The sequence below is a fragment of the Pleurodeles waltl genome, chromosome 3_1 (assembly GCF_031143425.1).
Source record: "Pleurodeles waltl isolate 20211129_DDA chromosome 3_1, aPleWal1.hap1.20221129, whole genome shotgun sequence".
NCBI classification, from domain to species: domain Eukaryota; kingdom Metazoa; phylum Chordata; class Amphibia; order Caudata; family Salamandridae; genus Pleurodeles; species Pleurodeles waltl.
Window position 1 is genome coordinate 234495703 of NC_090440.1, and position 27295 is coordinate 234522997.

Sequence of the window (27295 nt, forward strand, 5' to 3'; positions counted from 1 at the left end):
TGATCACCAAAAAGTGTTTCTTTATTTAACAATTATGATCGAAGAAAACATGAATCTAAGATGACTGTGGTGAAATCACTCAAATCTATAATTAAAGACAGTAGTATACGGTGATGAAGCATCCAGTTCACAAATCTCGCAACCATCTTGATAAAATTATCATTACAGAGAAGCAAGGAATCAATAAGAACTGCAGTAACACAAGCCTTTACATATGCAGCCACACTCAGTCCTTAGGTCTGTTCTATTACATGGAATTCATTACTTATCAGAACAACTCCAGTGCTCCAAATTACAGGGTGTACCAGGGTGAGACTTTAAAAGAGCAGGAAGGGTGCTCAGGGCCTATCCTGATCTTGAAGCTTTTATCCCCAAAATCGTAAAGTGTAAGATTTATGCCTACTGACATGAAACCATTTATAGGTTCAGATCTCAGCGTGTGAGGCTTGAAGAACATTAGGAAGGTCTGCAGCCATAAGTGTGTTCTGCTGAAAAACTAAAACTACATATTCCTGAGTATTTAGGTTTTGGCATTTATGAGTTGTGAAACCAAGGCTCAAGAAGTTCAGTCAGAGACATTTAAGGGGGTCATGGGAATGACTAGGAAAAGTACAGCGTGATCAATGATGCATTCTTCATTGACACTAGGCGCCTATCTTTAGATGATGCTTTGCTCTCTAGCTTCATTTGGTTTGCAGGATAGCTTTTCTGGGATTTTATTCTTTTATGCTTTTTCTTGTGTTCTCTTGGGACCTATCTACTATTAGGGGGACCCATTTTGTACGTGTTTCACGACAGGAATGACGTGCCCCATCACCATCAAAGAATAGCTTTACTACTTCTCTCTTTGTTGAGAAATACACGGTTTTCCAAAGTGGAGGTGGAAGACGAAATGTACAGATATTAATATTAAATTCCTCTAGATATATAATGTAGACATGTCCAGGAAGGATTTATATTTTCCAGTTTCTTAATATAGGTTGGAGGCTGTGTACAAAAGAGGCCAGCTACCATGCGGATACAGGTCACTGAAGAAAGGTTGGTCTGATTCAATCTTGAAAACTTAGATGTCTTGGACTGATGATCTTTCCATAGTCAAACGTCCTTCCACAACCTTCTAGCAATATTGCCTCATGCAAAAAGTGCTTACGTCTCAAGACGTGTCTTTTTCCCAAGATTTTTTCAATTGGATTAATTGGTAGATCACTATAAGCTGCTCACCAAACAAATTGACAGTAAAGAAGGAGCAAATCTGATACGCTTTATCTGCATCTGTAGTAATATCCGCAGAGACGACCACGCCAAGTTTTGTAGCAGATGTACACATGAAAGCAGAATGCTCGTGACTGAGAACCTGCAAAGACATGAAATACTCATAAACCAATAAGTAATAATGGTTTCCATATTGCATCACATATACGTCTTTCAAATAATTGGCACAAATAGATGTACAGTGGTTTATTTGACATTTAAGACACTTGTATAGTGTGCTATACCATTGACCATGAGTAGAGGTTGCTGTGAACTGGTCATTGTGTATGTCCCTTGTGCACACTCAACTTTGTACTTAGGAGATTTGCACTGAATTAAAATTTGAGTTAAGTGGTCCATTTAGTGTAACATCAAAGGGCTTCTCTTTAATATAAAGCGCTAGTGTTCTGAATTGCAGCCCTATTTGGAGGCAGCCCCACAATAAACATAAGTGCCATGAATTAGTGGCACATTGAGACAAACTGTGGCACAAATGTGTGGGCCAACTAGCAATTTTACTGTTTCTAGCTATGCGGGATCTATAGGGTATATGTATCAATCATGCATGCTGACAACTTAGCTGGTATTGTTATGGCCCAATTTCATTGTAGAGTATTTTTCAATCTCGTATGAGTTGGCCCAACTGAAGCTCAACCATGTTACCTCCAGTTAACAACAGAAGTCCACAACAAGCGGTTAACTTTTTTTTAAAGCTTAGTAAGAATGAAACAATATTTGGGCAACTTACACCTTTGCCCCCTTAAAAGAGTTGCATGAAACTTTAAAAAAATGCTTTAACAACTAAAAACCTGTCAAAGGTGGTGACAATTGGTGATGTGGCGAAGGTGTAAGTGAGGGAATCTCAAAAGTGCTCCTTTTGATTTAAACTTCCACAGGGAATTTTGCTCTCAGCATAGCTCGAAACGTAGCATAAGTAAGTTCATCGAGCATAATATGGAGATCGTGCATGGTCTCAAGCAACCAAACAATATGCATATCTGCAAACACACCTGACAGTGTTTGGAGATACAAATAGTTGTGAAGTTTGCAAAATGGAGTTGTAAAATCTTGGCTATTTGTTGTCCTAGCATTTGTACCTGAACATTAATATGATGTCCACCTACAAATGCCAAGGTGCACCCCCCCAAAAACACACCATCCAGTACTGACATTATAAGCCATGATACGTAAACCCTACCAGTGTAATTGCAGTACCAGATCTTTTTATAGTTTGCACATCTTAATTCAAATATATTCCACAACATACTGAAAAAACATCATTATTTTTCTTGTTGCCATTGTATGCACTGGTTCTCACATTCAATGCCTACATATAGCTAACACATGCTGAAAGGTGGTGGTCCAGAGTATCAAATGGTAAATATTGTTTCTTGGCTACCCCAGAACACCAGACACACTGTCATTCAAGCCCTCGCCACAAACAGATTAGACTCACAGCAACACACTGTACACCAGAATTCCCAACCATATCCTCCACCAACTCCAGACCACTAAGAATGCCACAGGAGGTCTCATCCTCGACCCCCCATGATGAACCCACCATGTTTTAGAGAACATCACTGGCTCCCCAGTTATAAATGCTGATAATTCAAACTCCTCATATCAAACACAAGGCACTGCACAACCTTGGACCCACATACGTTAACAATCGCCTTCACTCTCCTACATCACACCCAAGACCTGGAATGACCTCCCTCTACACTTCAGGGCCTACTCCTCATTGAACTCCTCAACAAGATAAAGCCCTGGCTCTTCAACTGATGCTCCTGGGCTGACTCTCAACACCCTCAGTCCAATTCATACACAACCAGGTGATAAGCTACACTAAAAATAATTAACATAACATAACATACTAACACCAAGTAACACAACAGAGCACAAGCTGCAATGAAAAAAGATCACCGTTACCTGTGCTTTCCAGTGCCCACTGGATGGGCACTTTGCTGCAGAGCACATTGATGCTGGTCCCCAAAACTGAGCGGTCTGCCACCGGCTCTTTCTGCACGGTGTAGGAGAGGGTGGCTGCCTCCGAGCCTGCGCTCCCAGCAGATGTGGACTGGTTGCACCGATGAAGGCAGAGTGTTGGAGGGAAGCGGGGAAATGGAAAAGGGCATGTAGGACATATTAAGTTTTAAAAAACCGCATAACATTATTATCATTCCAACGTACTTTATCATTTCCTAGCAATTACGTCTCCTTTTCTTCTTTTTGTGGTTGTGGAATTTGAGGTAGACAACAACAATAAAACAAAACCACCAAATCACTCACTCCACAAAACAAGCATCTATTACAGAAGGAGATCACAACAGCATGTTCTCCAGCGCTACTTTCAATGCATCTCAATGTGTAAACTTGGCCTTGTCTAATTTTTGGTGATAGTAGAAATGGTAAAGGTTTCATGATGGTCTTTCCTTTGAGAAGGAAGTCTCAGTTATGCTGCACTCAGTCAGATCATGGCCTAATCCCCAGTAGAAGCCCAACAATCTAAACAAAGCACGCTCCTGGCTTGGTCTACGGTACCTTTGTATGTCACGTTATCATCCCCTGAAGTATCTACAGCAGAAAATGGAAACACAATGGAGCACGCCGTTTGCACAACCCCCTGGATTAAGCCCTTCCACCTTGTGTTGCTATCATTCATCCACCAGTTCTTCCATTCTCAGTTCTTTTCCTGAATTGACCTCATTTCTAGGTATTAAACATACCCCAATAACTTCTTTCCATATGTCAGTTGAAGTATTTTTAAAGACTCTGATGGTTACGGACTCCTGCGACTTCACTCTGATGGGGTTTGCTTGTCATCAGGAATTGATAAGTTAGGCGTACCCCCTCTTTTAAAGTCATTTTATTACTACTGCTTTTGGATTGGCCATAACTGTTATACCATTTTGTAATTCAATGTACAAAGGAAATATAATTCTTGCCAGTATGTAAGGGACTTTTAGGGATAGGGTACTCTGCCACCCTCTACTTCTAAAGCATACTACTTCGGTCTCCCTCTTGATCCTTTCTTGTGTTGCCCATTCAGATCCTCTCTGTGTTTCATGGATGTTATTTAAGCAGCAGATGTCTAGTTTTGGAATTGAGTGATTCAGCCAATAAGACATTACGTTCAATAATAGTCCATCTTCAAGGTGGTCATTTAGGTTGGGACAAATATTAACAACTGTAGAGGGGATTCCTGCCTCAAGTTGTTTGATCATTGTTTACCTCTTCTCTGTGTGGAGGGGCTATTGATGTTCAGTACCTGCTTATTACTTCACAACTAGTTGCTAGCCTATCCAACAGTAGTTTGCCCTTAACTACACAATCAGAAGTCTCCCTTTCAGCTCTTCCTCTCTCTGCTTGGTTACTGCTATCATCATCCAGCATCCTATCAGTTTAGACACGTAAACCGCTCACTCAGAGGCAGCTTTTGTTTCCATACACCTGCTGTTTACTCTATGTTAATTTCTCCTTGTGAGGAGCAGAAGATACCCATCCCTGCGTTCACATTCACTGAATGCTGACACTAAAAAGAAACAGTGCCTATCTCTTGATGGGACACTGAGCTGTTCACAAAACAAAAAAATAGCATTTGTGTAATGCCTGCAATGGTCTTTGTACCTCTGCCTGCTTCCAAGACCCCAAATGCACACATTCATAAGGTGGAAGCTATAACTCCGGTTCAGTTTCCACTTTGGGTACGAGATGAAGTCCCCTTTAGAATGTCTCTATCAAAACAATGACTCGGTGCAGATGATTTCACTTACATTTGGTAGGACAAGGGAGATGTCCTTTTGATGCTGTCACCTAACAAACTGTAAGCTGCAAGGGCATATTGTAAGCTGGAAAGCCATCCTAATTATGGATTTCTTCTACTCCCCAACTAGGAGAAGATTGTTCCATTTCTTTGCTTGCATTAGGACTCAAGGCACCTTTGCTATGCCACTGATTCACATCTGGTCTTTTTAGTGATGTTTACAATGGTATTATAAAATACCGTTTTCTCCTTTAACACCAGGTTTCTCATTAGCACTATACCATTCCCTTTGTTCTTCCCATGACCTTCTTAGACTGTTTAGTCATTCTATGATCATCAGATTTGACTGATACCTACTACCCCACTACCCAACTCTCCTGTATGGCATGGGCATTAATTCATCAAAATACTAGGGATAGTGGAAGTGACCGTTCATCCTTTGACCACCCCTGCTCGTACCACAGGCTTAACACTTTGTCTCACCCTCAGACCCTGAACAGCCTCCTATTTTCACAGTGTTCACAGAGCCCATTTACTTTCTGTTCCTGCTGCAGTCTTCCTGAGCCCCGAAGCCTTAGGTAGCAAGTGGTTTGACAGAGGTAGCAAAGGAGCCTCCATGGGTGCTACAACTTGACATCCATGCTATTTGGTTACCTTTAAAAAAACATTTTCCATCTGCAATCTCCCACAATGTACTTGTGGCTAAGTGCATAATCTTTGACGTGCCTGTACTGAGTTAGACCTCATTGCTTTACCTTACTTGAGATATCAGCCCTAAGAACAGATGTTCTGCATGTTCAGATGATAGATCAGTAAAGGCACAGAATTAAAAACAGGGTAGTCATGACACCCTTTTTTCCTCGTATTTGGGCATTCTACCCTAGATTAATCGTTGATGCTCTGCTATACTATGTATTTGGAAGGAAGCACACATCTTGTGTTCAGTTATTACAATTTTTCATCTGGCACCTGCTACTTCTATACAAAATGTAACATTATCAATAAGGCCCTTAGTTTTAGCAATTTAAAATAGGTAGATCATTCACAGTGTGCAGCTGAAATACAGGCTCAGATTCCAAAGCTTTTACAGCACCTAAAAGGTACATTACTAGCTCCTTGAGAGATGCATCATCCATGTGTAGGTATTTAAGCTACAGTACTCACCTGCAGGTCTTGAAAGCTCTTGCTAATAGAATCTAGGCTGGGGATGTTGCTCTTGCTCATTTTGGTGAGGTAGCAGACCTCAGAGTTCATGCGGACACAGATCAGGCTCTGTAAGAAGTAAAGGGAACATTGTGATAAGACATGATGACTTCTTAGGGCGGTTTTTATACTTCTGATACCTCTACAATACATAAACTACAAGTTAGGATTAGTTCACACAGGTAGGTACTCAACTGAGGAAGAGTAGGTATATCTATTGTTTTTGTTATTGATGTCCATGACAGTAATTAAGTGTGGGTCTTTCTCATTACAGGGCACTGATAATTCGATTTTATGTGATTTCTTAGAGAATATTTTTATAGAATACATTTATATACACAGAGAAACAATTTCACCAAAATTGTAAATTTTACATTTCAAAGATGACCAGTGTTTGCTTTTTCATAAAACCTATTCATAGAAGGCCTTTTGTTTCTAAATAGCCTTGTGTAACTTATTGTTTAATCTAGAAAAGCTTTTCAATTTACTGTTGGTTTTCTGGCAAGGTATACAAAAATCCTTCATCCGTACATCACCTGTGGATATGTTTGTATATCCTATGTATCCTCTACACCTACCCATCCTTTATAGCTATATTAATATATAGCACTATCAATATGTAAATATATTACACATAGATATATAAGCATATGTATCTCTCTTTCCCTATTGTAGTGAAATATGTATTTTTGACCACTGACTTTGTGTTGCACCACTTTGCACCCGATTTAGCTGTCCAGTGTTCACCAGTTGCAGACTACATTTTGTATTCCGTTTAGCTGCCTATTAACTTTATCATAGCATAAGACACTGCCATGTTGAATGTGTTTGTATTTTTCCACATTGTAAACTGTGCTGGTTTTCGTGCTTTTTCTCACCAAGGGCTTTGGTTGATAAGGATGTACTCAGACGGCAGGGAACGGCCTTGTTTTGATTTAGCATCTTGGGATTGTGGCCAAATCCCAACGTGTTATTTTCAAAGCAGACGTAAACTAGCCAGCATGTTTTGAATTGCTAAATGAGGTTTTTTTTCCAGAAAGCTCCTTTTGGTTCTTTAACAGATATAAAAGACCCAGTGCAACAGCGAGAGGGAGAGTGACCTCAATCAGGATTCTTGACATCGGATGCCTGATATTTGTCCTGTGAGAGTGGTAATCTCTTTCTAGCAGTCAAATGGGGTCATCATCTTGCTGGCATGAGAAAAATGAAGAACTTGGATGGCCCTACGGTGATGAAATTTTACTTCATTATTTGCTTTGCAATTATCATATAATATAACTACATATATTTGCTGTGTGCATTGCAGTTGAGAATCATTTTGGTATGTTTTCCTTTCATTACTGCAACTATTTTTAAACGTGTGCTTAAAACATGCTAACCTCCTTTTTTGTAACCTTGTGGTGAAATAATAATAAATGTCTTCTTGAACTGAGAGGTGCATTCCAGAGATTTTTGTCAGCTCGGTCATTAGTGAAACACCTATATAAATAAATATACATGTATATCATTTTTTCACTGAAAACCCTAAATGTAGTATAAAAACACCTCAGATGTCCACTTACACAAAGCGCAATTAAAGTGGAGTCACTTTCCAAATTAAAACAAAAACAACCACTACAATTAACAACCTATGGTTATGTCTGCAATCCATAACATATACACTAAATTCAATGCCTCTGACCTACTATTGATGTGCAGATGCAATTGCAAATGCTTTAATAAACTTAGAGGTGAGATTAAATATCACAGTACCCCTAATATTGAAAGAGACAACTATGAATGTAGTATTATTTTTAATGGTTTCAGTAAGTAAAGCCAATTGAGTAGTGTTATAGGGGTTCTTACTTATTAGTCCATAAATTGTGAGGTTTCATATAATTAATTCACATACGTCAGGATCATAAATTCCCCATTTCACTTATGATACACGAAAGGAGAGGACGGGTTAATGGGATATTTTTGAAAAGGTATTCTCACCAACCAGTTTAGTGATAGTACTGTCCAGCTTTAAAATACAATCTTGTGGAACCACAAAACAGTGCATTTTTGTGTGCAATAGATTGAGAAATAACTGTCCCACTATCATGGAAGTTTTTGAGAAATAATGGCCATATATGTCACATTTAGGTGTTATGGAAAGATCTGCAACAGTAGAATGTTTCTAAACTTTGGGGCAGATTTACCAATATTTCACGCAACATCAAGACAACTTGTTGTGCTGCATTGTGTGAAAGGGAGAGAGCAGAAATGCACCATAACTACTAAGATACTGCATATTGTTTCTCTCTCCTCCTTTGCACCATGGTGCAACAGTGCCTGCCTTACAAGCATGAGCATCAATTTGCTGAAATGCCAGGGGCACCAGAAGTGACATCATACACCCTTTCACCTCCACTCACACACGCAAACTTACACATACACACAAATTCACACTTACATAGTCTCTCTCACATAAACAGACTCTCACCTGCAAGCACGCACACAGCATACATTTAAAAGCATTTTTACTTACCTCAGCTGCAGTGGAAGGGCATATTCCAGCTAACTGTATTCGATTTTTATTACACTAATAGTGAATAATATATATATATTCACTATTAGTGTACTTAAGAAAACAAAATACAGAAAATAAAGAGAGTGGAGTCCTAATGGACGTCGGTTAGGAGGAGCCTCCTCTGTGTTCCTGGTGCTGAATTTGCCACCTCTGAGGCCAGGGGTCGTAAAGGCAGTGTTAGGGGTGGCAAAGGTCAAGCCGGGGGTTGCAGTTGCAACCCGTGGGGACCCCTAAATGACATCCATGCTTACAAGCAGGATTGTTTCATGCAGGAAGGGACACTTTTTGGTGCAATTCCAGGTTTGTTGACCTTTGTAAATCTGGGATTGTGAACTCCCCCACACCACCCATGAAGTGCCTCCCTGCTGCAAGTCAGTGAAATGCACTGCCTCGCTTTACTAAGCTACGCAGAAACACTCAAGGTGGCTTTGTGCAGCTTAGTAAATCCCACTTATGGGTTGCCATTGCCTTGCATCACCTTGCCTGACACAAGGGCAATGCAAGACCTTAGTAAATCTGCCCCCTTGTGTTTTTGGTAAATTATCCTCTGAATATCACAGTTTGAAGTTCAGTTAGTTAAGATGAAAAACTCAACTGTTGTCTTGTGTAGTGGTTTTTAACCAGAAGAAGCATAATTGTACTTCATCATCTTCTTCTATGACTCCATTGCTTTACATTTGTTGTCAACATTAAACTGATCAGCCAGGTTTCAAAACTTTTTAAAGAGGTAATTCAAAACACCTAGGAAATTGGATCTGGGTTGTGGGTTTGTTTTAGGGAAAATATATTCCACAATCTAAAAATCACTCATTGCAAAGTAGTTGTATGGTGATTCAATACCTTCAAATTAAATGTAGTTGTCATGTGCCTTACAATTGTAATCAGTACAGTCAGATTTACATATATAGATTAGATATTTTAGGCACCATATTTGAAAAACAATAGGTAGAAAGATGAATGTGAGGAAAATGTCTGACTGTGCAGCCAGAATAGGTGGCTCCACCACACCAACTATGTTGAGAGGTCTTTGGCTATCACAGACAGCCACCATGCCCTTATTGAATCTGAACTTCATTTAACTGCTGAGCGCCATTCCTGCCGCCCAGACAGACAATGTGACCACTAATTCTGTTGCATATCAAAAGGGAGAGGAAAGAGACATGTAAAATCAATTACTGCCTTATCACACTCCCTACCCTCACTTGTGATCGGACAGCCAACATATCACAACTGACTTTTTGTCCTAGACTCCATCTCAGAGGCGCTGCTAAATGCCCAGCCTGCCACCCGCTAATCAGGCTGGTTTGGTACCCACTAAGGAAGCTGGACTGTAACCTCCAAAGTGATGAATCAGGAGAATGATCTGAGACCTAGAGCCGATCGCATTTTAAATATCTATCTCTCTCTCTATATATGTATATATATATATATATATATATATATAGCTCGATAAATATAGATATATACATATACACTGAAAAAACACTGTCAATGTGCAGTTATGGTTAGAAAGCAAAGCCAAAAAACACTCAAATATGCCTCTTATTTTTCCACACATTAACCATAACTTTCATACCCTTCATGCACTGCTTACGGGCTTACATATTACATCACTCGACTTGTTAAATGACATCATTTATGACATCACTGATAGCAGTTCAAATGACATCATTGATGACATCACTGATGGAATCACCCATGATACTGCTGTTCACATTATTCTACGAACGTTAGCAAAGTTTTAAAATAATAAAGTGGTGACTGTCAACCCCCACTGCACACAGCCTTAAAACATGAATAGCATGGGTTCGCCGCAGGTCTTGGCCGGTAGCCCAGCTATATATTTTATTCTGGACTCTGTAATAACTACTTCCCCGATCAAAATTTGGTAATGTGGACTGAAAATGGACAACATGAGCCTGAGGCTTCCTTTTCTAATGAGGGCTTTTATTTTTTAACGTTTACACCAAAAACAAGAAAAGAACACTCCTTGAGTAAAGTCCTAACTTTGTTTCAAGCTCTCTGTAATTCTATTCAGCCGATTTTTCTGTATCAGAGACCCAAACTGGATGAACTTTTTCTGGAAAGTTTTGTGCAGATTTGTCAAATGACCCAAAGCTAAAAAGTTGTAAAGAAAACAAGAAATGCCTTCTCTATGAAATCATGGAAACTAAGACTAGCCATACCAATCTATAACTTCATAACTTCATAACTTCATGCCACCAGCGTAGTTAATTTATGAGTGTGAGAGGTACAGTGGCCTCGACCTAGAGCTTGAAGAGTGAGTCAGAGAGCAGTGTCATCCTCTGCCAAGGTGACTGAAAAATGGTCAGTGATAGTGATGCCCCCCGATGACTAAGGACGTTAAGGGCAATCATTTTCTAGTGTACATTGCCCAATATTTTATTTTGGTTTTGAATTTGGGGAACACTGCCTCAATCTGCCTGGCTATTTGTGGGCAATTTAGAGCTGGGAGCTGAGGATTCATCATGACTATGTTGGCTCTCATTCCAACTAATGTGCTAGTGAACACCCACTAAATCCCAATACCACTGTGCATGGTATGACAGCAAATAGCCAGAATGCAACAATTTAGTCAGTTGTATGATGGAACAACGCATCTACTTACCATGCATGCCTTTACAAAGCAGTAAGTACAACACATGCGTCATTACCATGCATGCACTTACAACAACATTTTTTATCACACATATGCCTTGCCTTTACCACAAAAATGTGTAAGTATAATATATATATATATATGTATATATATATATATACACACAAACACACAACTTTTCACCCAAAAACCTACCCATCCTAAAAATGCCCTTAACCACCCAAAAAAACATACCCACCAAAATCCCACCCTAAAAATGCCCGTACCACCCAAAATCCCATCCCCACCCTAAACACCCCTTGCCTACCCTAAAACCTAAAAATGTCCTTACCACTCCAAAACCCATCCCCACCCTAAAACTTAAAAATTCCCTTACCACCCCAAAACCCATCCCCACCCTAAAACCTAAAAATGCCCTTACCATGCCAAACCCATACCTACCCTAAAACCTAAAAATGCCCTTACCACCCTAAAACCCATACTTACCCTAAACATGCCCTTACCACCCAAAGTCCCATACCCATCATAAACACCACTTACCAAACAAAAACCCATATTCACCCTAAAACCTAACAAAGCCCTTACCACCCCAAAACCCTTACCCACCCTAAAATCTAAAAATTTCCTTGCCACCCCAAAACCCATACCCAGCCTAAAACCTAAAAATGCCCTTACGACCCCAAAAGCCATACCACCCTACAACCTAAAAATGCCCTTACCACCCCAAAGTCCATACCCACCCTAACACCTAAAAAAACCCTTACCAACCTAAAACCCATATCACCCTAAAACCTAAAAATGCCCTCACCACCCCCAAAACACCCTCAAAACCATATATATACACCTATGTATAAGTTCAAACCACTTAATACTTACCTTTAAAACCTTTACCACTCATATACCTTTACCATTCATGCGTTTACAATGAAATTATTTGTAAAGCCATGCATGGTAAAGGTATATTAATGGTAAAACCATACATGGTAAAGGCATTGTGGCAAATGCATCGTATTGTATTTGCTGCTTTGTAAGTGATGTTTCCCATTAAGTCAACAGAAGAGATTCTGTTTACAGAGCTGCTGTAATCATTTGAGGCCTGAATTAAAGAAACAATCTACCTGTTACAAAGTAGTTGTGTGTTTTTTAGACCCTCACCGCCATAAACATCTCCATACTTGAGGGAAAGCTATAGGCTTTTGTTGTTTATTCAGGAGCGGCTCCTCCATTAGGGCAGAGCCACTCCTGGATAGCGTCAGATGTAAAACATTTACAAGAAAACAATAATAAACCGTGTTTATTGTCGTTTTCTTGTAAAGGGGTGGCCACGGGGGTGACTAGCAGTGTGGGGAAGTGCACAGCACTCCCCCCTAGTGCGCATGTATGTTTGGCCAGCCGCCTCGGGCCGGCCAAAGACACATGCGCAGTAGGCTTTCTACAGCCCAGTAACACAGTTGCCGGGCTAGAGAGTGCATGTACAGGCTCCCAGTCTGCCTAGTAGCCAACTGGTAACGAGGCGAATCTGCATCAGAGGTGCTGATATTGAATGTAATTAACACTTCGTCCACAATGTGATAATCTCCCTCAATATGGCGGATTGAAATTGATTTGAACTAATAGCCCTGAAGAAGTCCTGTCTTAAGGACGAAACGCATTGGTTGTTTCCACTATGAATGTGTCCTATTTTTAAAGAAAAGAAGAATAAACAGAAGATATAAATAGACTTATATTTAAGAATTGGACTTCTTGATATTGTTTAGTTAAAATTTTAAGTGTTTATTTTTGTTTTTATTCATTTAATTTTTATTCCTTGCCCCCCTGCGCCACCCTCCCCTTCTGCAAGCCGCGAGCCGCGACTGTGTTCATCCTTCTCCCTTCTTACACTAACCACCACCCGGCCCCTGGACTTACGTTGGAGTAGTCGTAAAGAATGGTTGACGAGGAGTTTTTCCCAGTTACGTAAAATGTCACCACGTTTTCCTGCTTGTTGACTGTGGCCATCTGTTGGGACTCGCTGCCATCTGGGTTTTTAACAGTCATCTGAAAAATCTGAAATTATAAAGTACCTATTTAAGGTAAATGTTTAAGTTAAGCAAATATTTCTCTTTGTGAAATTACTATGATAATTATGATAAGTCGTAAGCTTAGTGAATTAATGTATGAATAAAGTTGTATAGCCAGGACTGCAAGCGGTACCGTGAAATATTTTACAAAAATGCACAAATTTGTTTCAAAATTTAGCTATGACTTTTGAAAACGTAGAAACTGTGGAACTTTCACCAAATGAGTTTAGAACTTTTTCACAAGCAATTACAACTTTTCAACATCATAAAGGACACGGTAATAAAGATGAGTCTTTTGCATGCAAACTGGAAATGTATCCACTTGGGTAGACTATTTCTTGCTGCTTTTTCTTCTTTCCTGGATGCACGAGTGGACGAATTGGTTGTTTTTTTAGACACTTTAGTTGCCTCTGGTCACCTAGTTTAGGTGTGTTATACCTACTACAGCAGCGCCACACACCCGGACCTTGTATTTCATTCATGACAAATCTCTTACTGAACGTTTCCACATTCCTAGGGTTTCACAGTTTTCTGATTACAGCCACATTGCCCTAAAGCTGATTGAGAACAGAAAAGGGTATTGAATGCAGCCTCAATCACATTAAAACAGGCAGTAGACACTGGGCATAAAGTGACCTTCAGTGTCAGTTGAAACTGTCAACTTTTGGTGTCAGTTGACCATATCATAAGTAGTACAAAATGCCACATGTGCAATGTAGCAACACTGAGGGCCTGCTACAATCTTAAATACAAAGTAACAATAGGGGAGATAATACATCACCATGTTCCCATCTCTGGTCAACATTATCGCTCATGAAACACATGGACGAGATGTATGCACAGCCAGCAAAGCATTTGGTGCTGCTGCAAATGTCTCAGGTTGTTGAGAATCTCAAAGTGCCTCCAACTGGGATCAATGAATCTTGCAACAAATACCTCACGCTTTTCTTCCCGAAAAATGGCAAGCCATTGGATGGGGTGAAGATAAAAGGACAATATATACATAATTAATTTTTGCTGCTCTAAAGATTTAATAGTTTGCCAAAAAAGCTTTGAGATTTGGAGTAATCTGACTTCATGATGATTTGGGATGAAACTGGTCAGACGATTTTGCTCTGAGTAACCATTCAATATTTGAAAATCCATTTCACTTTGGGTGCTTCCCACCCACTCACCACCACAAATAATCTGTGAATGCACTAGACCAAGCTTCCCCAAAACCAGGGTAAACAGTCTTAGTTTCTTAAATTGGTCAACTGTCTTCTTTAGATAGATGGGTGTAGATTGAACGACTAAACTAAAGTTGTAGGACGCTAAGAAAATGCATTGTTAAAGTCAGCTGATCAAACAATAAATTACCCAAACCGAGGGAGATTTTACCAAGTGAAACAACTCTAAAATTGTAAAATTTTGATACGGCTGTCAAGTGTAATGAATTTTTGAAGTTAAAATGTAAAAAGGTGCCAAGGAACAACATAGTATCAATATTAATTCGCTAAATTAGTTGAAATCTTCCATGAGGCCTCCTTAACTACAGTCCTTGGCAAACATTTACTTTCTTCTCCTACAGAGTCATAGAAGCCAACTGCAGATTCTCTCTTTCACTCTGATTTCCTGTCCTTATCCTCCATGCACAGACTTCCTGCTCAGAGAGTAACAATCTGTGAGCTGACACAGTGAGTAAACCTGGAGATGATGTAAAGGATGTAGGGAATCTTTCACCTCTCTTATTCCTGATTCTCCTCCATGGATGTGTTCTGGGCTGTGCCAGCTTTTCCTAGGCTTTCAGAGCCATAAGTAGCTCTGGTTCCATCTATGCTCAAGGGAATCCCTCTTTCTTTACAGAGTGCCTTAAGTGCTGTTGCAGCCCCGTTGGCTAGGGTACCTAGATCAAACTCCACAATAAAAAAAAAACGTGAATTACGGACAAAACTCAGTGATGATCCGAGCAAATATTTTAAAAATGCTTTTTAAAAGTAAGAAAACAATTTCTGCATCAAATATGATAAAGAAATGACTTCCTTAATGCTAAAAAGGTAACTGCTAGACGTACAAGTCTTTGTGTCCAACCAATGAACAACAATGTGAGATCTTGAATTATTACAGGAGGGAAAGCAGGATATGAACGTGCACCAAGCGATAGCTCTTTTTCATGGAAAAGTGTATGTTAAGTTTCACTGCAGGACCAAACAGCATTAAAGTCAAGAAACAGTAACACTCTCAAATTTAGGTCCATATTTATGGGTTTTTGGCGCAAGTCACCTTGTTGCGCTCCCCTGTGTCAAAAGGAAAGGGCAGGAATGTGCTGTACCTATGGCATAATACGCATTCCTGTTCTTTTCTAAATCAAAATCAAATCATTAACATTTATAAAGCGCGCTACTCACCCGTGCGGGTCTCAAGGCGCTAGGGGGGAAAGGGGGGGTTATCGCTGGTCGAACAGCCAAGTCTTTAGGAGTCTCCGGAAAGCGGAGTGGTCCTGGGTGGTCCTGAGGCTGGTGGGGAGGGAGTTCCAGGTCTTGGCCGCCAGGAAGGTGCTGTTTTGGCCGCCTAGTGATAACGCAGGCACTCTTACACCATAGTGCAAGGGTGTCTGCGTTGTAAGCAGGATTGTTTTTGTGCAGGAAGGTGCACCTTCCTGCACAAAAACAATCCTGGGAGGCTGTTTCCTGTTTCTATGTGTGCTGCAGAATGAAGCACACAAAAAAGAGGAAAAAATGAGGAGAAATAAAGATATTTGTCCTTGTTACGCCTCCCCTGCGGATGCGTAATGTTTTGCCGTGTCCCCAGGTTTGCAAGATCTTGTAAATCTGGATATGCGTCAAAATTCATGGGTGTTGCATGGGAACATCTACCGCAATGCACATGGAACGCCTAGCGCAGAATATGGTAACGCAGTGATTTGCACTGCCTTGCCTTATTCCATAGCTATGAGGCCATTCAAAGCCACGCAAAGTGGCTTTGCATGACCTCACAGAAATGATTTCAAGGTTCAAAAAGTGACGCAATGGCGGCGCAAGGGGCTCGTAAATATGCCCTATAGTTTGCTAAAAGAAAGAAAAATGTAATAAACAAAAGAACAACAAAAATGTAAAATTCTCTGGCATGGTAACAATGCTTGTTCCTAGCAATAATTTGATCCATGTTGTATCTCGCTCCTTTCTGTTGATATAGCCTGACCATCTATAAATGCTATTCTTGAGGTCCCGAGTCTGGATGGCCCATAGTTGGTGACATGGACGCACTGCTTAGAGGCAGTCCCCTTTCTGGGGCTGATACTGCATGCCCTATTAGCGAAGGCAAATGGTTTACTATGTTCAATCTGTTTATGGTTGTTTTTAGGTTTGGTTGAACGACTAAGCTTTGCTGGACTGAGTATCAGGGATATGTTTTTTTTTTTATGGTTTCAAAAAGTCACCTGATGTATTGGCAGGAGTAAATGGCAATGTGCGGGGTGGGGTTTGTTACCACTGTCTTACTACGCCAACAATGTCATCTGTATTGAGAAATTATAATATTGTCACTTGGAATGTGAGGGGCTTGGGGTTAATGCACAAGAGACATAGAAAACTGGTGCAATTGCATTGACGCCAGGCTCAGATTACATTCTTACAGGAAACAAACCTTGTGGCAGCCCAGAATCTACAAAAAATATGGAGAGGTCAGCTTTTCCACACATTCTACTCTGCTTTCTCGAGATATATTTATATAGCGATGGGGCCCCATTCACAGTCCTTGTCTCAAAGATTGACACATAGGACCGCTATGCATTACTTCAAGTCACTCTGGACGGGGAGCCGAAAGTGTTTGGCTGTATATACGCACCCAGTACCAAACAAGACACCTTCTTAGCTCATCTGTCAACTGTGCTGATGAAATGGGTTACATATGCTTGGGTACTGGGGGGATTTCAATGCAGTGCTGGACACGACCTTGGATCACTCGCACCCACCCCTGCCCAGTACAACTGCTGAGCAGCAGGCTAGAATGCTGAGGTAATGGATTGATGGATGGGGTATTTTGGATATCTGGCATAGTTGTAACAAGAATATGAGAGAATACTCTTTTTCCTCCTGTCCACGTGACCTTCATTCCCATCTTGACAGATTCTTTGACCCCCATACCTCCAGGCTAGCATTACTAATGCCAGATATTTAGAGAAGACAATATCTGATCATAAATCACTAAAATAACACTAGCTTGGGGCCCAGTGCCGGCCCCGTTCCTGACCTGGCGCCTGCAACCACGAATATTAGAAGACACAGCCCCTCATTAGGAGTTTGGCGGGTGGAAAAGCTGCCCGCCAAACTCCCATGGTCGGGTTACCGCCAGTGCGGTCCCCTTCCTGCTGCCTCTAGTAAGAGTTTCCTGCTGCATCAGAGGGCGGAAACAGAGTTTCTGTCTGCTGGCCCAGTGGGACACAGCCTACAACAGTGGTTCCCAACCTTTTGACTTCTGTGGACCCCCACTTTATCATTACCTGAGCCCAGGGACCCCCAGTGAATTTGTATTGGATTCCGGGGACTCCCCCCCCCACTGAGTCATTATTGAAAGCTAGGGACCTAATGTGTTAATATTATTTTATTTTCCAAGCAGTCGCGGACCCCCTGAGGAGGCTTCGCGGACCCCCAAGCCCCGGACCACAGGTTGAGAACCACTGGCCTACAACATTGACGCCTGCTCATAATTGAGCCAGCGGCAATGTTATGGTGCATAGGGTGCACCAGCACCTGGCACGCTTTTCACTGTCTGCAAAGCAGACAGTGAAAAGTGCAATAGGGCTTGCCATAGGAGCCCCTGCACTGCCCATGTCAAGTGCATCTCGTCTCCGCCAGCCTTTACATGGCGGTGCTACCACCATGTAAAAACTGGCAGAGAGGGGACTTGTAATCCCCAGAGCAGAGCTGCTTGCAGCGCTGCCCTGGCGGATCAGGACCACCAGTAGTGCCAGGCAGCCGAAAAATCTGAAGACCGCCAGGGTCATAATGACCGGCACAGTGTTGAGAGAGACCCTGGTTACAGCCATGGTGATGTGCTTTCTGATAACGCTAGTACGGACTCTTCCCCGTTGATGGGGTGGGAGGCATTTAAGGTTGTAATGCGAGGCACGTCAATTAATACAGTGGTGAGAGCTAGGATCGAGACCCAACATGCACTGACACAGCAGAAGAATGGACTGGGCCCCCTTGAGAAAGTAGCAGCTGAGAATGTTGATGCAGTCACTGCACCACAAGAAGCCAGGGTAACATATGCGGAACTCCTAGAACGCCTCCGAGTAATAGACTATAGGGCCTACACACATAAAATGCACACTGAAGTGGATAAGTCCGGCACCCCATTAACGATTAATCCAAGCAGATTCATCCCCCACTCCTATCTTACCGCTAAACATGCCTCTTCAGGTACCAGTAGTGATATAACTTGGGATCAATTCAGCATTCCATGACTTTTACACTGCATTATACACAGTCCTGCCACCTCCCAACCCTATAAAAATAGCACAATTTTTAAACTAACTGAAGCTATCCCGTGTGCCACTGACTGACAGGGAAGCACTAGGTGTTTCCATTGTGGCGAGGGAAATATGAGGTGCCCTCAAGGAGCTCACTCACAACAAAATACAGTGGTGCAATGGACTGCCACTGGAATTCTACTCCAACTATGCTACACGTCAAGTTCCACATCCAGAGAAACTCTATAAGATTTCCCTGTAAGTGGGTTCACTGCCCCCTACTACCAGAAAGGCACTGGTCACCTCCCTGCTAAAACCTGGCAAATTACCATCGGAATTATTCTTGTTCAGGCCACTATCATTGTTAAACGGAAGTGACTGGCCTAAATAACTGGAATACACCGGACCGGCGTATAATGGGACTGTATCCGTGGCCCAAATGTTCCAAGGTGCTGGCGTGTTCCACTGGATTAGTACTATTGTCAGCAAAAAGACTAATAACATGGCGCTGGAAAGCCCCATTAGCCCCAAAGGTCGATAAATGGCAAGAGGACGTGCTGCACTGGGGATAGGTGGAAAGTGGGGCTTTAAGGCAGGAAGAATAAAGAGCAGACCTGCCAACACACAATATTGGCTGCCCTCACAGGGTTTACCAGTGATGAGTCAATATTACAAGGTAGCAGGGAAAACAAGCTGAAAACCATTGTAAACCGTGGTTGTCAGCTCGTTTTCTGAGGCTTTTAACTGCTGATGTCCATTAATGAGTGTGAAAAAACCCCAGGGCAATGGCAGCAGACGCAGCAAACTTGTTTTTTTGAGGAGGGGGTTTGGTGCTAGGGTGAGGGCAAAAGTGCCTCTTGGGTGCTTCTCCGCACGAAGCTATGCCTCCTCTAATGCTCCGCCCCCTCCTCTCATTGACATTTTTGGTGAAGTTGGCAGGTCTGTAAAAGCCTACGTAAGAAACCCATATCAATGGAATGGGACATGCTATTGGAGGGGTTCATGGCACAGGATGAAGACCTTTGAGGTGGGAGACGACCGAAACTACCCAGATGGTCCATTGTGCTGCTTCATGGCCCGGTGGGACATCCCCCCAACTGCTCCATCTATGCAGCAGCCCTCTCAGTGCCTTTTTACCAACTATGCCCAGTCTCTCATTCCTAAATTACACAGCAGCTTTGGAAGTAACACAGTTACGATCTCCTTGGCCTCTACACTATGCCCTACTAGGTGACAAGTTGTGGTTTATGGGTGGGGAGGAATGTTTTTACAATGTACATAATGCATACTACTTTGTAGGCGTGTTGCTGGTCCAATGAATATCTATTTCAGTACTGGTCTATCTCTGATTTATGATACACCTGTATTCTATGTGATTTTTTCATACTGTATAAAGCAGGTGGTGCAGGTAGGATTGGCCAAGGTCTTTTAAGGAAAAGCAACATTGTATTACATTTCTGGAGTTTTTTTCATCTGGATACCCTACAGTGTTTTTTCTCTTTATAAGACAGTGAGTTGGCCAGTAAGAGGATGTGAGCTGACAGCCGGAAATTTAGGCAAGACAATTTGACCAGGGATGCATAAAGGAACAAGGCAGAAGCTAACAGTGCATGGGCCTGTTATGAATGGTTAAGTGCAAGAAATAATTAAGAAACTATATTTGTCCCCAATGTAAAGGAATCCTTTACATGAATACTTTTGTGGGCATTTAGGGATTTATAGCTCTTGAGTAGGGGAAGGAGTCAGGACGTTTGCAGAAGCAGGAGTTATCAGTGCACAGTCTGTTGAGGTTAATGGTAGACCAGAAGGTTTGGAGAGGTTGGTCCACTTGGGGAGTCAGAAGGGAGAGTAATTTGTCTGTTAGGGGTGTCCTGGGAATGAACGTAATTGCCGAGGGAAGGCAAGGGTGTTTTTTTACAATTGGGATAGTAGGCCTTTCTTGGCATGACAATCACAGGCAGCACTGCCTGAAAAGTATCAGTCGGTTGAACTTAAATGCACAAGAATTTGGCACTTATTCATCAAGGATAGGGGCAGCAACAGAGGTAGAGAGGCTAGGGTTTGGGTCAGAGAAAGTTAAAAGTACAGCAAAGTGAGGATCAGAGAAAGTTAGGAGCTATGTACACCCGCAGTGAGCAGCGGAGGGCAAAAATTAGGCATTGTTCTTTTCTGTGTTATATGATTGAGTTTCCTTGGCGGCAAACATAAGGAGATGGACATGTGAAAATGGTGGAACAATTCAGAAGGCAGAGGCAAAATTAGTTGGACAAATTAGCAGAGAAGCAGGCAGCAATTCATCCTTTCTGGTTGAAACTAGGATTCAGAGCAAAAGAGGTTTAGGTAGTATGCTGAGGGACAGGGAAAAAGATGGAGCCAGCAACATGAGGACATAAAATGGAAAAAGTCATATTTTTAGGTCTTGCTTAAGATAGTGCATGCGCTCTCTGTTGTAAGGCATATTGTTAGTTTACAGTGGGTTTACGGGACATGCACTCCTTACCACTGATTGCCTTGTCACTCCGATTTGCTTGCTTCTTATTCGTTATCCTGTCTGGGCTTTCCTTCCTCATCTTGTGTTTGTTCCTTCTCTGGAGAATTTTCGAATGACTGCTCCTCCACTGCTCGCTTTTTCTGGTACTATTGTTTTCTTTTCATTTAAACCCTCTATGTATTTATTATTGACATCAGCTGAACTAAAGCTTTGCTCAGGGGGATGCTTATGTGTCTATCTTTGAAGAAACAATACCTTAAGTTATGTTAAGGGAACTGACATATATCTAAGCCTATAGAAAAATATTATTGGCAAACCGACTTTGTCACAGTTGTAATTACTGCCAAGTGGGTGGCATTACTGTGACTGCGGTCTGAAGCTCTGGTAATCGGAATTATTATGAAAAACTAGGGTGTTGGTGGGGCACCAAACCACTGGGATATCAAGGCACTGGGATCAGACTCTGGCTGCCAAATCTAGACACTGTCACAGATGGTTGTTTCACTGACACGATTGAGCATTCTCTGTGATGATCTGCTGATGTGCTATTGGCAGAGTCTGGATCTTTATGTGTTTGTTTGTTTCAGCAGAGCAAAAGAGCGATGTCTCTGATGAGCCATGGGTTCTCGCCCTGCGTGAGTGATTGTTACTTTTCATGATCTGGCTTGCCAACACAGCTATCGCTAGACAGTTATGTGAGGATTATTAGAGAAGAGCTTTGGCTCCACTCACATGTTGGGAGCCAGAAGTGCATATTTTGATTGTGCAGAAGTTGTGTGCTTCCACCAAAAAAAGTGCTGTCCTCCCACACAATTGTGGTCATTTTGTTCATTTACCCATCTGCCTAAGCTTGAACTTTCCGGGTCACACACAAACGACACTGTGTGCTATTTGAACTGTCTTAGATAACTGGATAATTTGTTGGTTTTTCCCTGGCACCAGCACAGATGGGAGGAATGGTTTCTTATGGCAGAGACAGCAAAGACTACAATGTTGGAAATGAAGCAGCTTCTTGAGATACACAGGACATCCACTGATCGCTGGGTGGTGGAAGTCCCACTTCTGTCCACCTCTAAATTAGTCTCATAATGTTTCAAAGTTTGAGGATTATCCCGCTAAACAGCTTGGGGAGAGAAGCACAAACTGCTGGCTCATCCATGGTCAGCATGGCAAATCTAGAGGTTTACGCTTGATCAATAAATTATGTTTTTTGGTCAAAGCAGCTCCAGCCTCCACGGCGGTAACAATTTCACTGAAAACCACAGTCAACCGCATGCATGCAAAACATGTGGCATGTGGGACCTATCAGCCATTTCTTTTTGTATTTACTGAAGACGAACCTCGATGGTTATGTTTTTTCTTTGTAAAATAACAACTGATATGCCAGTAGTGCTGAGAGTTTTATTGGGGTGAAAACTGTTTGCATTTTTTTCTCCTTGAAACAACCATGGTGTACATGGCCGAATCAGACAATAAAACTGATGCACATGGCACTGGAAAGCCCACCCTAATTTTGGCAGGCTGCAAAGTGGCTGGGAAGCTAGAGGCATACCCTCCAAGGACCTGCCAAATCTAGAGTTTTATGCATAGCTGCCACACTCTCAATGAAGACTTCGGTGGCATTTGGCATTTCTGCCTTGGAAGCCTGACTAAGCTGATATCAATTTATTTCTGAGGGTCTTAAAGTCTAACTGGAGATTAACTGGAGTACTCACCTTCTCAGTGTGGTCCTGAGTCATTTTGACTCCAATAAGGATTGCCGCTACCAGAATCAGAGAGAGAACAACGACTACCACAGAGATAATCAGAAACTTCTTCTTCTTTTCAGGTGTCCAACCTTTGGGAGAGATGGAATAAACCTGGGGAAGAGACATGGGGAGAGTGTTAGAAACAGAACCAAATAATGCTTCAGCCAAGAGTAAATGTTTGATGTCTTTAAACAATGTTGAGTCAGACTGTGCCATTTGAATATGATCAAGAATGAGGACAATACATTTTTCAACTTTTTCAAATTTAACAAAGCGCATCACCTTTCTAATCTGGTGAGTGGTTTATTACATATTAATTTACAAAGCATTTGCACAAGGAAATGTAACAAGTAGTCTTGCTTTCAAAATTGAAAGCAGGTATTTAGCAATGCTCAGTGCAGACTGAAGAGTGCTTATTCTCCAATTCCCATGTTAACAATAGTGATTGGAGAATTCCTAGTGCCTGTTCCTAATAAAAATTGCTCTCTTACGTTTCCCTTTTTCTCTACTACACTTTAATATTGCTCTCTTACGTTTCCCTTTTTCTCTACTACACTTTAATATTGCTCTCTTACGTTTCTCTTTTTTCTCTAATACAGCCTAAAAGAGCCCAGGAAGTGGGATCGACGGTTTGGGTAATACCTGATCACGTAGCATAGCGTGAAGGTTATGGTTGCTAATTCTTGAAATGCAGAGGTTCACCTCGGAGACCTGAATGGGTTGGAGCACGGCTCTCGATATTGAAGCCCCTAAGATGCTCGTACACAGGAAATGGGTTCAAATTGCTTTATGGCAGATTTGGATTAGTTCAGATACTTATTTTATTGCATTTTACTAAATGTATGCAACCAGCAACTTATTTTCTCATTTCAACCGAAGTAAATCAGATGCAAGAGGCACAGTGGTTTGAGGACTATTGTGAAGTGGTAGAGCTGAGATTTGAAGGGCAGTTCATTATTAGAGCACCTCACTCATCCATCCACAGCACTTTAAAGGCTGCCCAAATGTTAAGCTATTAGTGATAGAATGTTTAGTGGATCCACAATGTTTTTGAAAATGCTCATGTGCAAGACTTTTGGGACATGGGATTTTTAAAAGGTGAGAGGATGGGACCATTTTCGGGTACGATGCAAGGATTTTCAGTACGCCAAGCAGCAAAGAAGGTTATTCCGTTGACTACTCAGCCTTCACTGAAAAGACAGATTTCTGGCCTTTTGCAGTCCTTTATTGACACCATTAGGTGGTGCCCTAAGGCTGCCTTACTTTCCACTTATGGACACACTAATTATGGCCAACAGTTTTGCAGCTCTTTTGCCATTCAAGTCCATGGAGCATATGGTCGACAATATTGGCATCAACCAAAGCACCATCATTGTGACGTGACACATAGAAATAAGCGAACGAGCGAACGCAGCAGAAAAATAGTGAAAAGTTTTCTTTTGCTCTCTTTTTGCCCGCTTAGTCCCACAGGGGAGAGACCCTCTTCCTGAATATAATTTGAATAAAAGATCTTTGCATTAGAAGGATGTATAGAAATACGTGATGAAATGCCATCATATTGATGTCAGTGGCTCACAAAACATGAATCTGCACCCATGAATGGACTATAGCCACACTTAAAATTCGGCCAATCTGGCAGATTTCTCCATGTGAGTGAATCTCCTCACCTGTGAATGTTGTGGGTTTTCAGGCCGGGTTTACTTGCCAAAGGGGTTAGGCACCTTCAAACTTGCAAGTTTGTGAGTGTTCACACATGTTTGCCAGCGGGGATCTGGTCGAAGATATAAATCTATTAAAGGTAAAAGATGAGAAGAAGTCCCCAAAGAATGGTGGGTGTTTAGAGGAAAAGCTTTTCCAGAAGAGAAAATATTTTCTCCTTACTGATCAAAAAACTATGAGTTCAAAAGAGCAAATGGGGGGTTGCGTTTCATTTCCAAAAGCAGAAATAGAGACTTGTCACATTTCTTTATGCATTAACATTTGCGGATGTGGGTCCTCCTGTATATCTGCGCCAACCACGGCTTCCCATAAACTCTCCCAGAAGTCTTCATGAACCCCTAGAAAGTCCGTGAGTTGCTCGGATCCTAAGCCTGCAAGGTTAGACTGGCAAGTGTCCAACTGGCACTTTTGTGAATATGGCCCGGGGTTCGGAATTCTGAGGCAGCTTTTCAAGTTCCTCTTCCTTAACCATCCACTGACGAAAGCCAAGACAAACAGGTTAATAAAAACGTTATTTCGGATTGCCTCAGTTCATATGAAGGAATTAGGGCCCATATTTATACTTTTTGACGCTAAACTGCGCTAACGCAGTTTAGCGTCAAAAAATTTAGCGCCGTCTAACGCCATTCTGAAGCGCCATGCGGGCGCCGTATTTATGGAATGGCGTTAGCCGGCGCAAGCAGACCGGCGCTGCCTGGTGTGCGTGGAAAAAAAACACGTAGACCAGGCAGCGCCGGCGTAGGGGGAAAATGGCGTTAGGGCGTCTTAAAATGGGGCAAGTCAGGTTGAGGCAAAAAAAATCGCCTCAACCCGATTTGCGCCATTATTTTCGACGCCCAGACGCCATTTAAATGACTCCTGTCTTAGTAAAGACAGGAGTCATGCCCCCTTGCCCAATGGCCATGCCCAGGGGACTTATGTCCCCTGGGCATGGTCATTGGGCATAGTGGCATGTAGGGGGGCACAAATAAGGCCCCCCTATGCCACACAAAAAAAATTAAAAAATATAAAAAATTATACTTACCTGAACTTATCTGAATGTCCCTGGGGTGGGTCCCTCCATCCTTGGGTGTCCTCCTGGGGTGGGCAGGGGTGGCAGGGGGGGTCCCTGGGGGCAGGGGAGGGCACCTGTGGGCTCATTTTGAGCCCACAGGCCCCTTAACGCCTACCCTGACCCAGGCGTTAAATAGTGGCGCAAATGCGGGGTTTTTTGACCCGCCACCTCCCGGGCGTGATTTTTGCCCGGGAGTATAAATACGACGCATTTGCGTCGCCGTCATTTTTTTAGATGGGAACGCCTTCCTTGCATCTCATTAACGCAAGGAAGGCGTTCACGCAAAAAAATGACGCTCTTTACTCATACTTTGGCGCTAGACGCGTCTAACGCCAAAGTATAAATATGGCGTTAGTTTTGCGCCGAATTTGCGTCGAAAAAAACGACGCTAATTCGGCGCAAACGGAGTATAAATATGCCCCTTGGTATTTAAAGGATAATATGGCGAACTGTAGAGGAGTAACGGCCTCTCTTGGAGGAGAGAGAATGGGCTCCTCATAATTTAGGAAAAGCCCTTCTCAAGGCGCACCTGTCTCTTGCTATTTTTCCAGATACATCCAAATAGCAAAAGGCACATTAGAGAAAGTGGGCTTGATTTAGCACCTGAGTGCAGTGGCATAAGGGAGAATGACCCCACCGTACCCTGCAAAAAAATAATCCTCCGCAGATCAGGGGGCTCGGAGTTTCGTATATCTCGCAGATATTCATTGGCCTTGGAATAAATGGGGCCCTCTGAAGGGTTGAGGCCCACATGAGCTGTAGGGGCCTGCGCTTCTTTGGAGGCCTCTTCATTCTGGTTGTGAGGGAGATCTCTCTGGCGCGAAGTGAAGGGAAACTTGTGTTGGGTCGAGGGAACTTGCACGTCCTGGGCCTGCTTCCATCCTGCATGAACGCCCTATGCAAAATGGTACATTTTGTGTGTATATTAAAGACTCCGCGCATGCGCTGACTGGAAAAGATGAGTCAAGCAGTACAGTGATGCACAGCTTGTGACGTAATGTAGATGTGCCGACGATGCAGTCGACAGCTTGTGGTTGGCAACCAGGCAAAGGGAGGCAGCTCTCATGCCACCTGCCCCTGTGACCCCGGGCTGTAGATTTGACCCAGGCGGGAGCGTTCACCCTCAAAGCGCAAACGCATATAGGAAATCTGTATTTTAAATTATGAAATAAAGTGCCCCAAATTAAAAAACAGAAGAAAAGAACTTACTGGAGGGGACTCCACCAAGTCGATCTTGCTGCCTGTCTCCATCCTGGTGGCCTCTTCCCTTGTTTGAAGGACTCGGTCCTTGTCAGCCTTCTGGGGAAGAGATGCTGCCTTCTCCCTGGACAACTCCTTTTTATAGCAGGCTGACCAGGAAATCATTCAAAGCTTTGTCAA

At 42.3% G+C, this 27295-nt stretch overlaps 1 protein-coding gene across 1 annotated transcript; it reads right to left on the reverse strand.

Annotated features, from left to right (window-relative positions):
* On the reverse strand, positions 1-27295 carry SFTPC (surfactant protein C). Its single transcript, XM_069222295.1, has 6 exons — positions 27125-27295; positions 23110-23253; positions 13300-13437; positions 6179-6286; positions 3181-3328; positions 1-1354 (listed from the first exon to the last, which is right to left on the reverse strand). The coding sequence occupies exons 1-6, from the start codon at positions 27278-27280 to the stop codon at positions 1263-1265; spliced, it is 786 nt and encodes a 261-aa protein (XP_069078396.1). The 5' UTR covers positions 27281-27295; the 3' UTR covers positions 1-1262.

What these genes read in the sequence shown, in the direction of transcription:
- SFTPC (XM_069222295.1), bottom strand. Translation starts at nt 27,280, where the DNA reads ATGATTTCCTGGTCAGCCTGCTATAAAAAGGAGTTGTCCAGGGAGAAG. An exon ending in ACTTGGTGGAGTCCCCTCCA is followed by an intron (nt 23,254 to 27,124) that starts GTAAGTTCTTTT and finishes TCTCTTCCCCAG; the next exon opens with GTTTATTCCATCTCTCCCAA. An exon ending in AGAGCTTTCAAGACCTGCAG is followed by an intron (nt 3,329 to 6,178) that starts GTGAGTACTGTA and finishes CGGTGCAACCAG; the next exon opens with TCCACATCTGCTGGGAGCGC.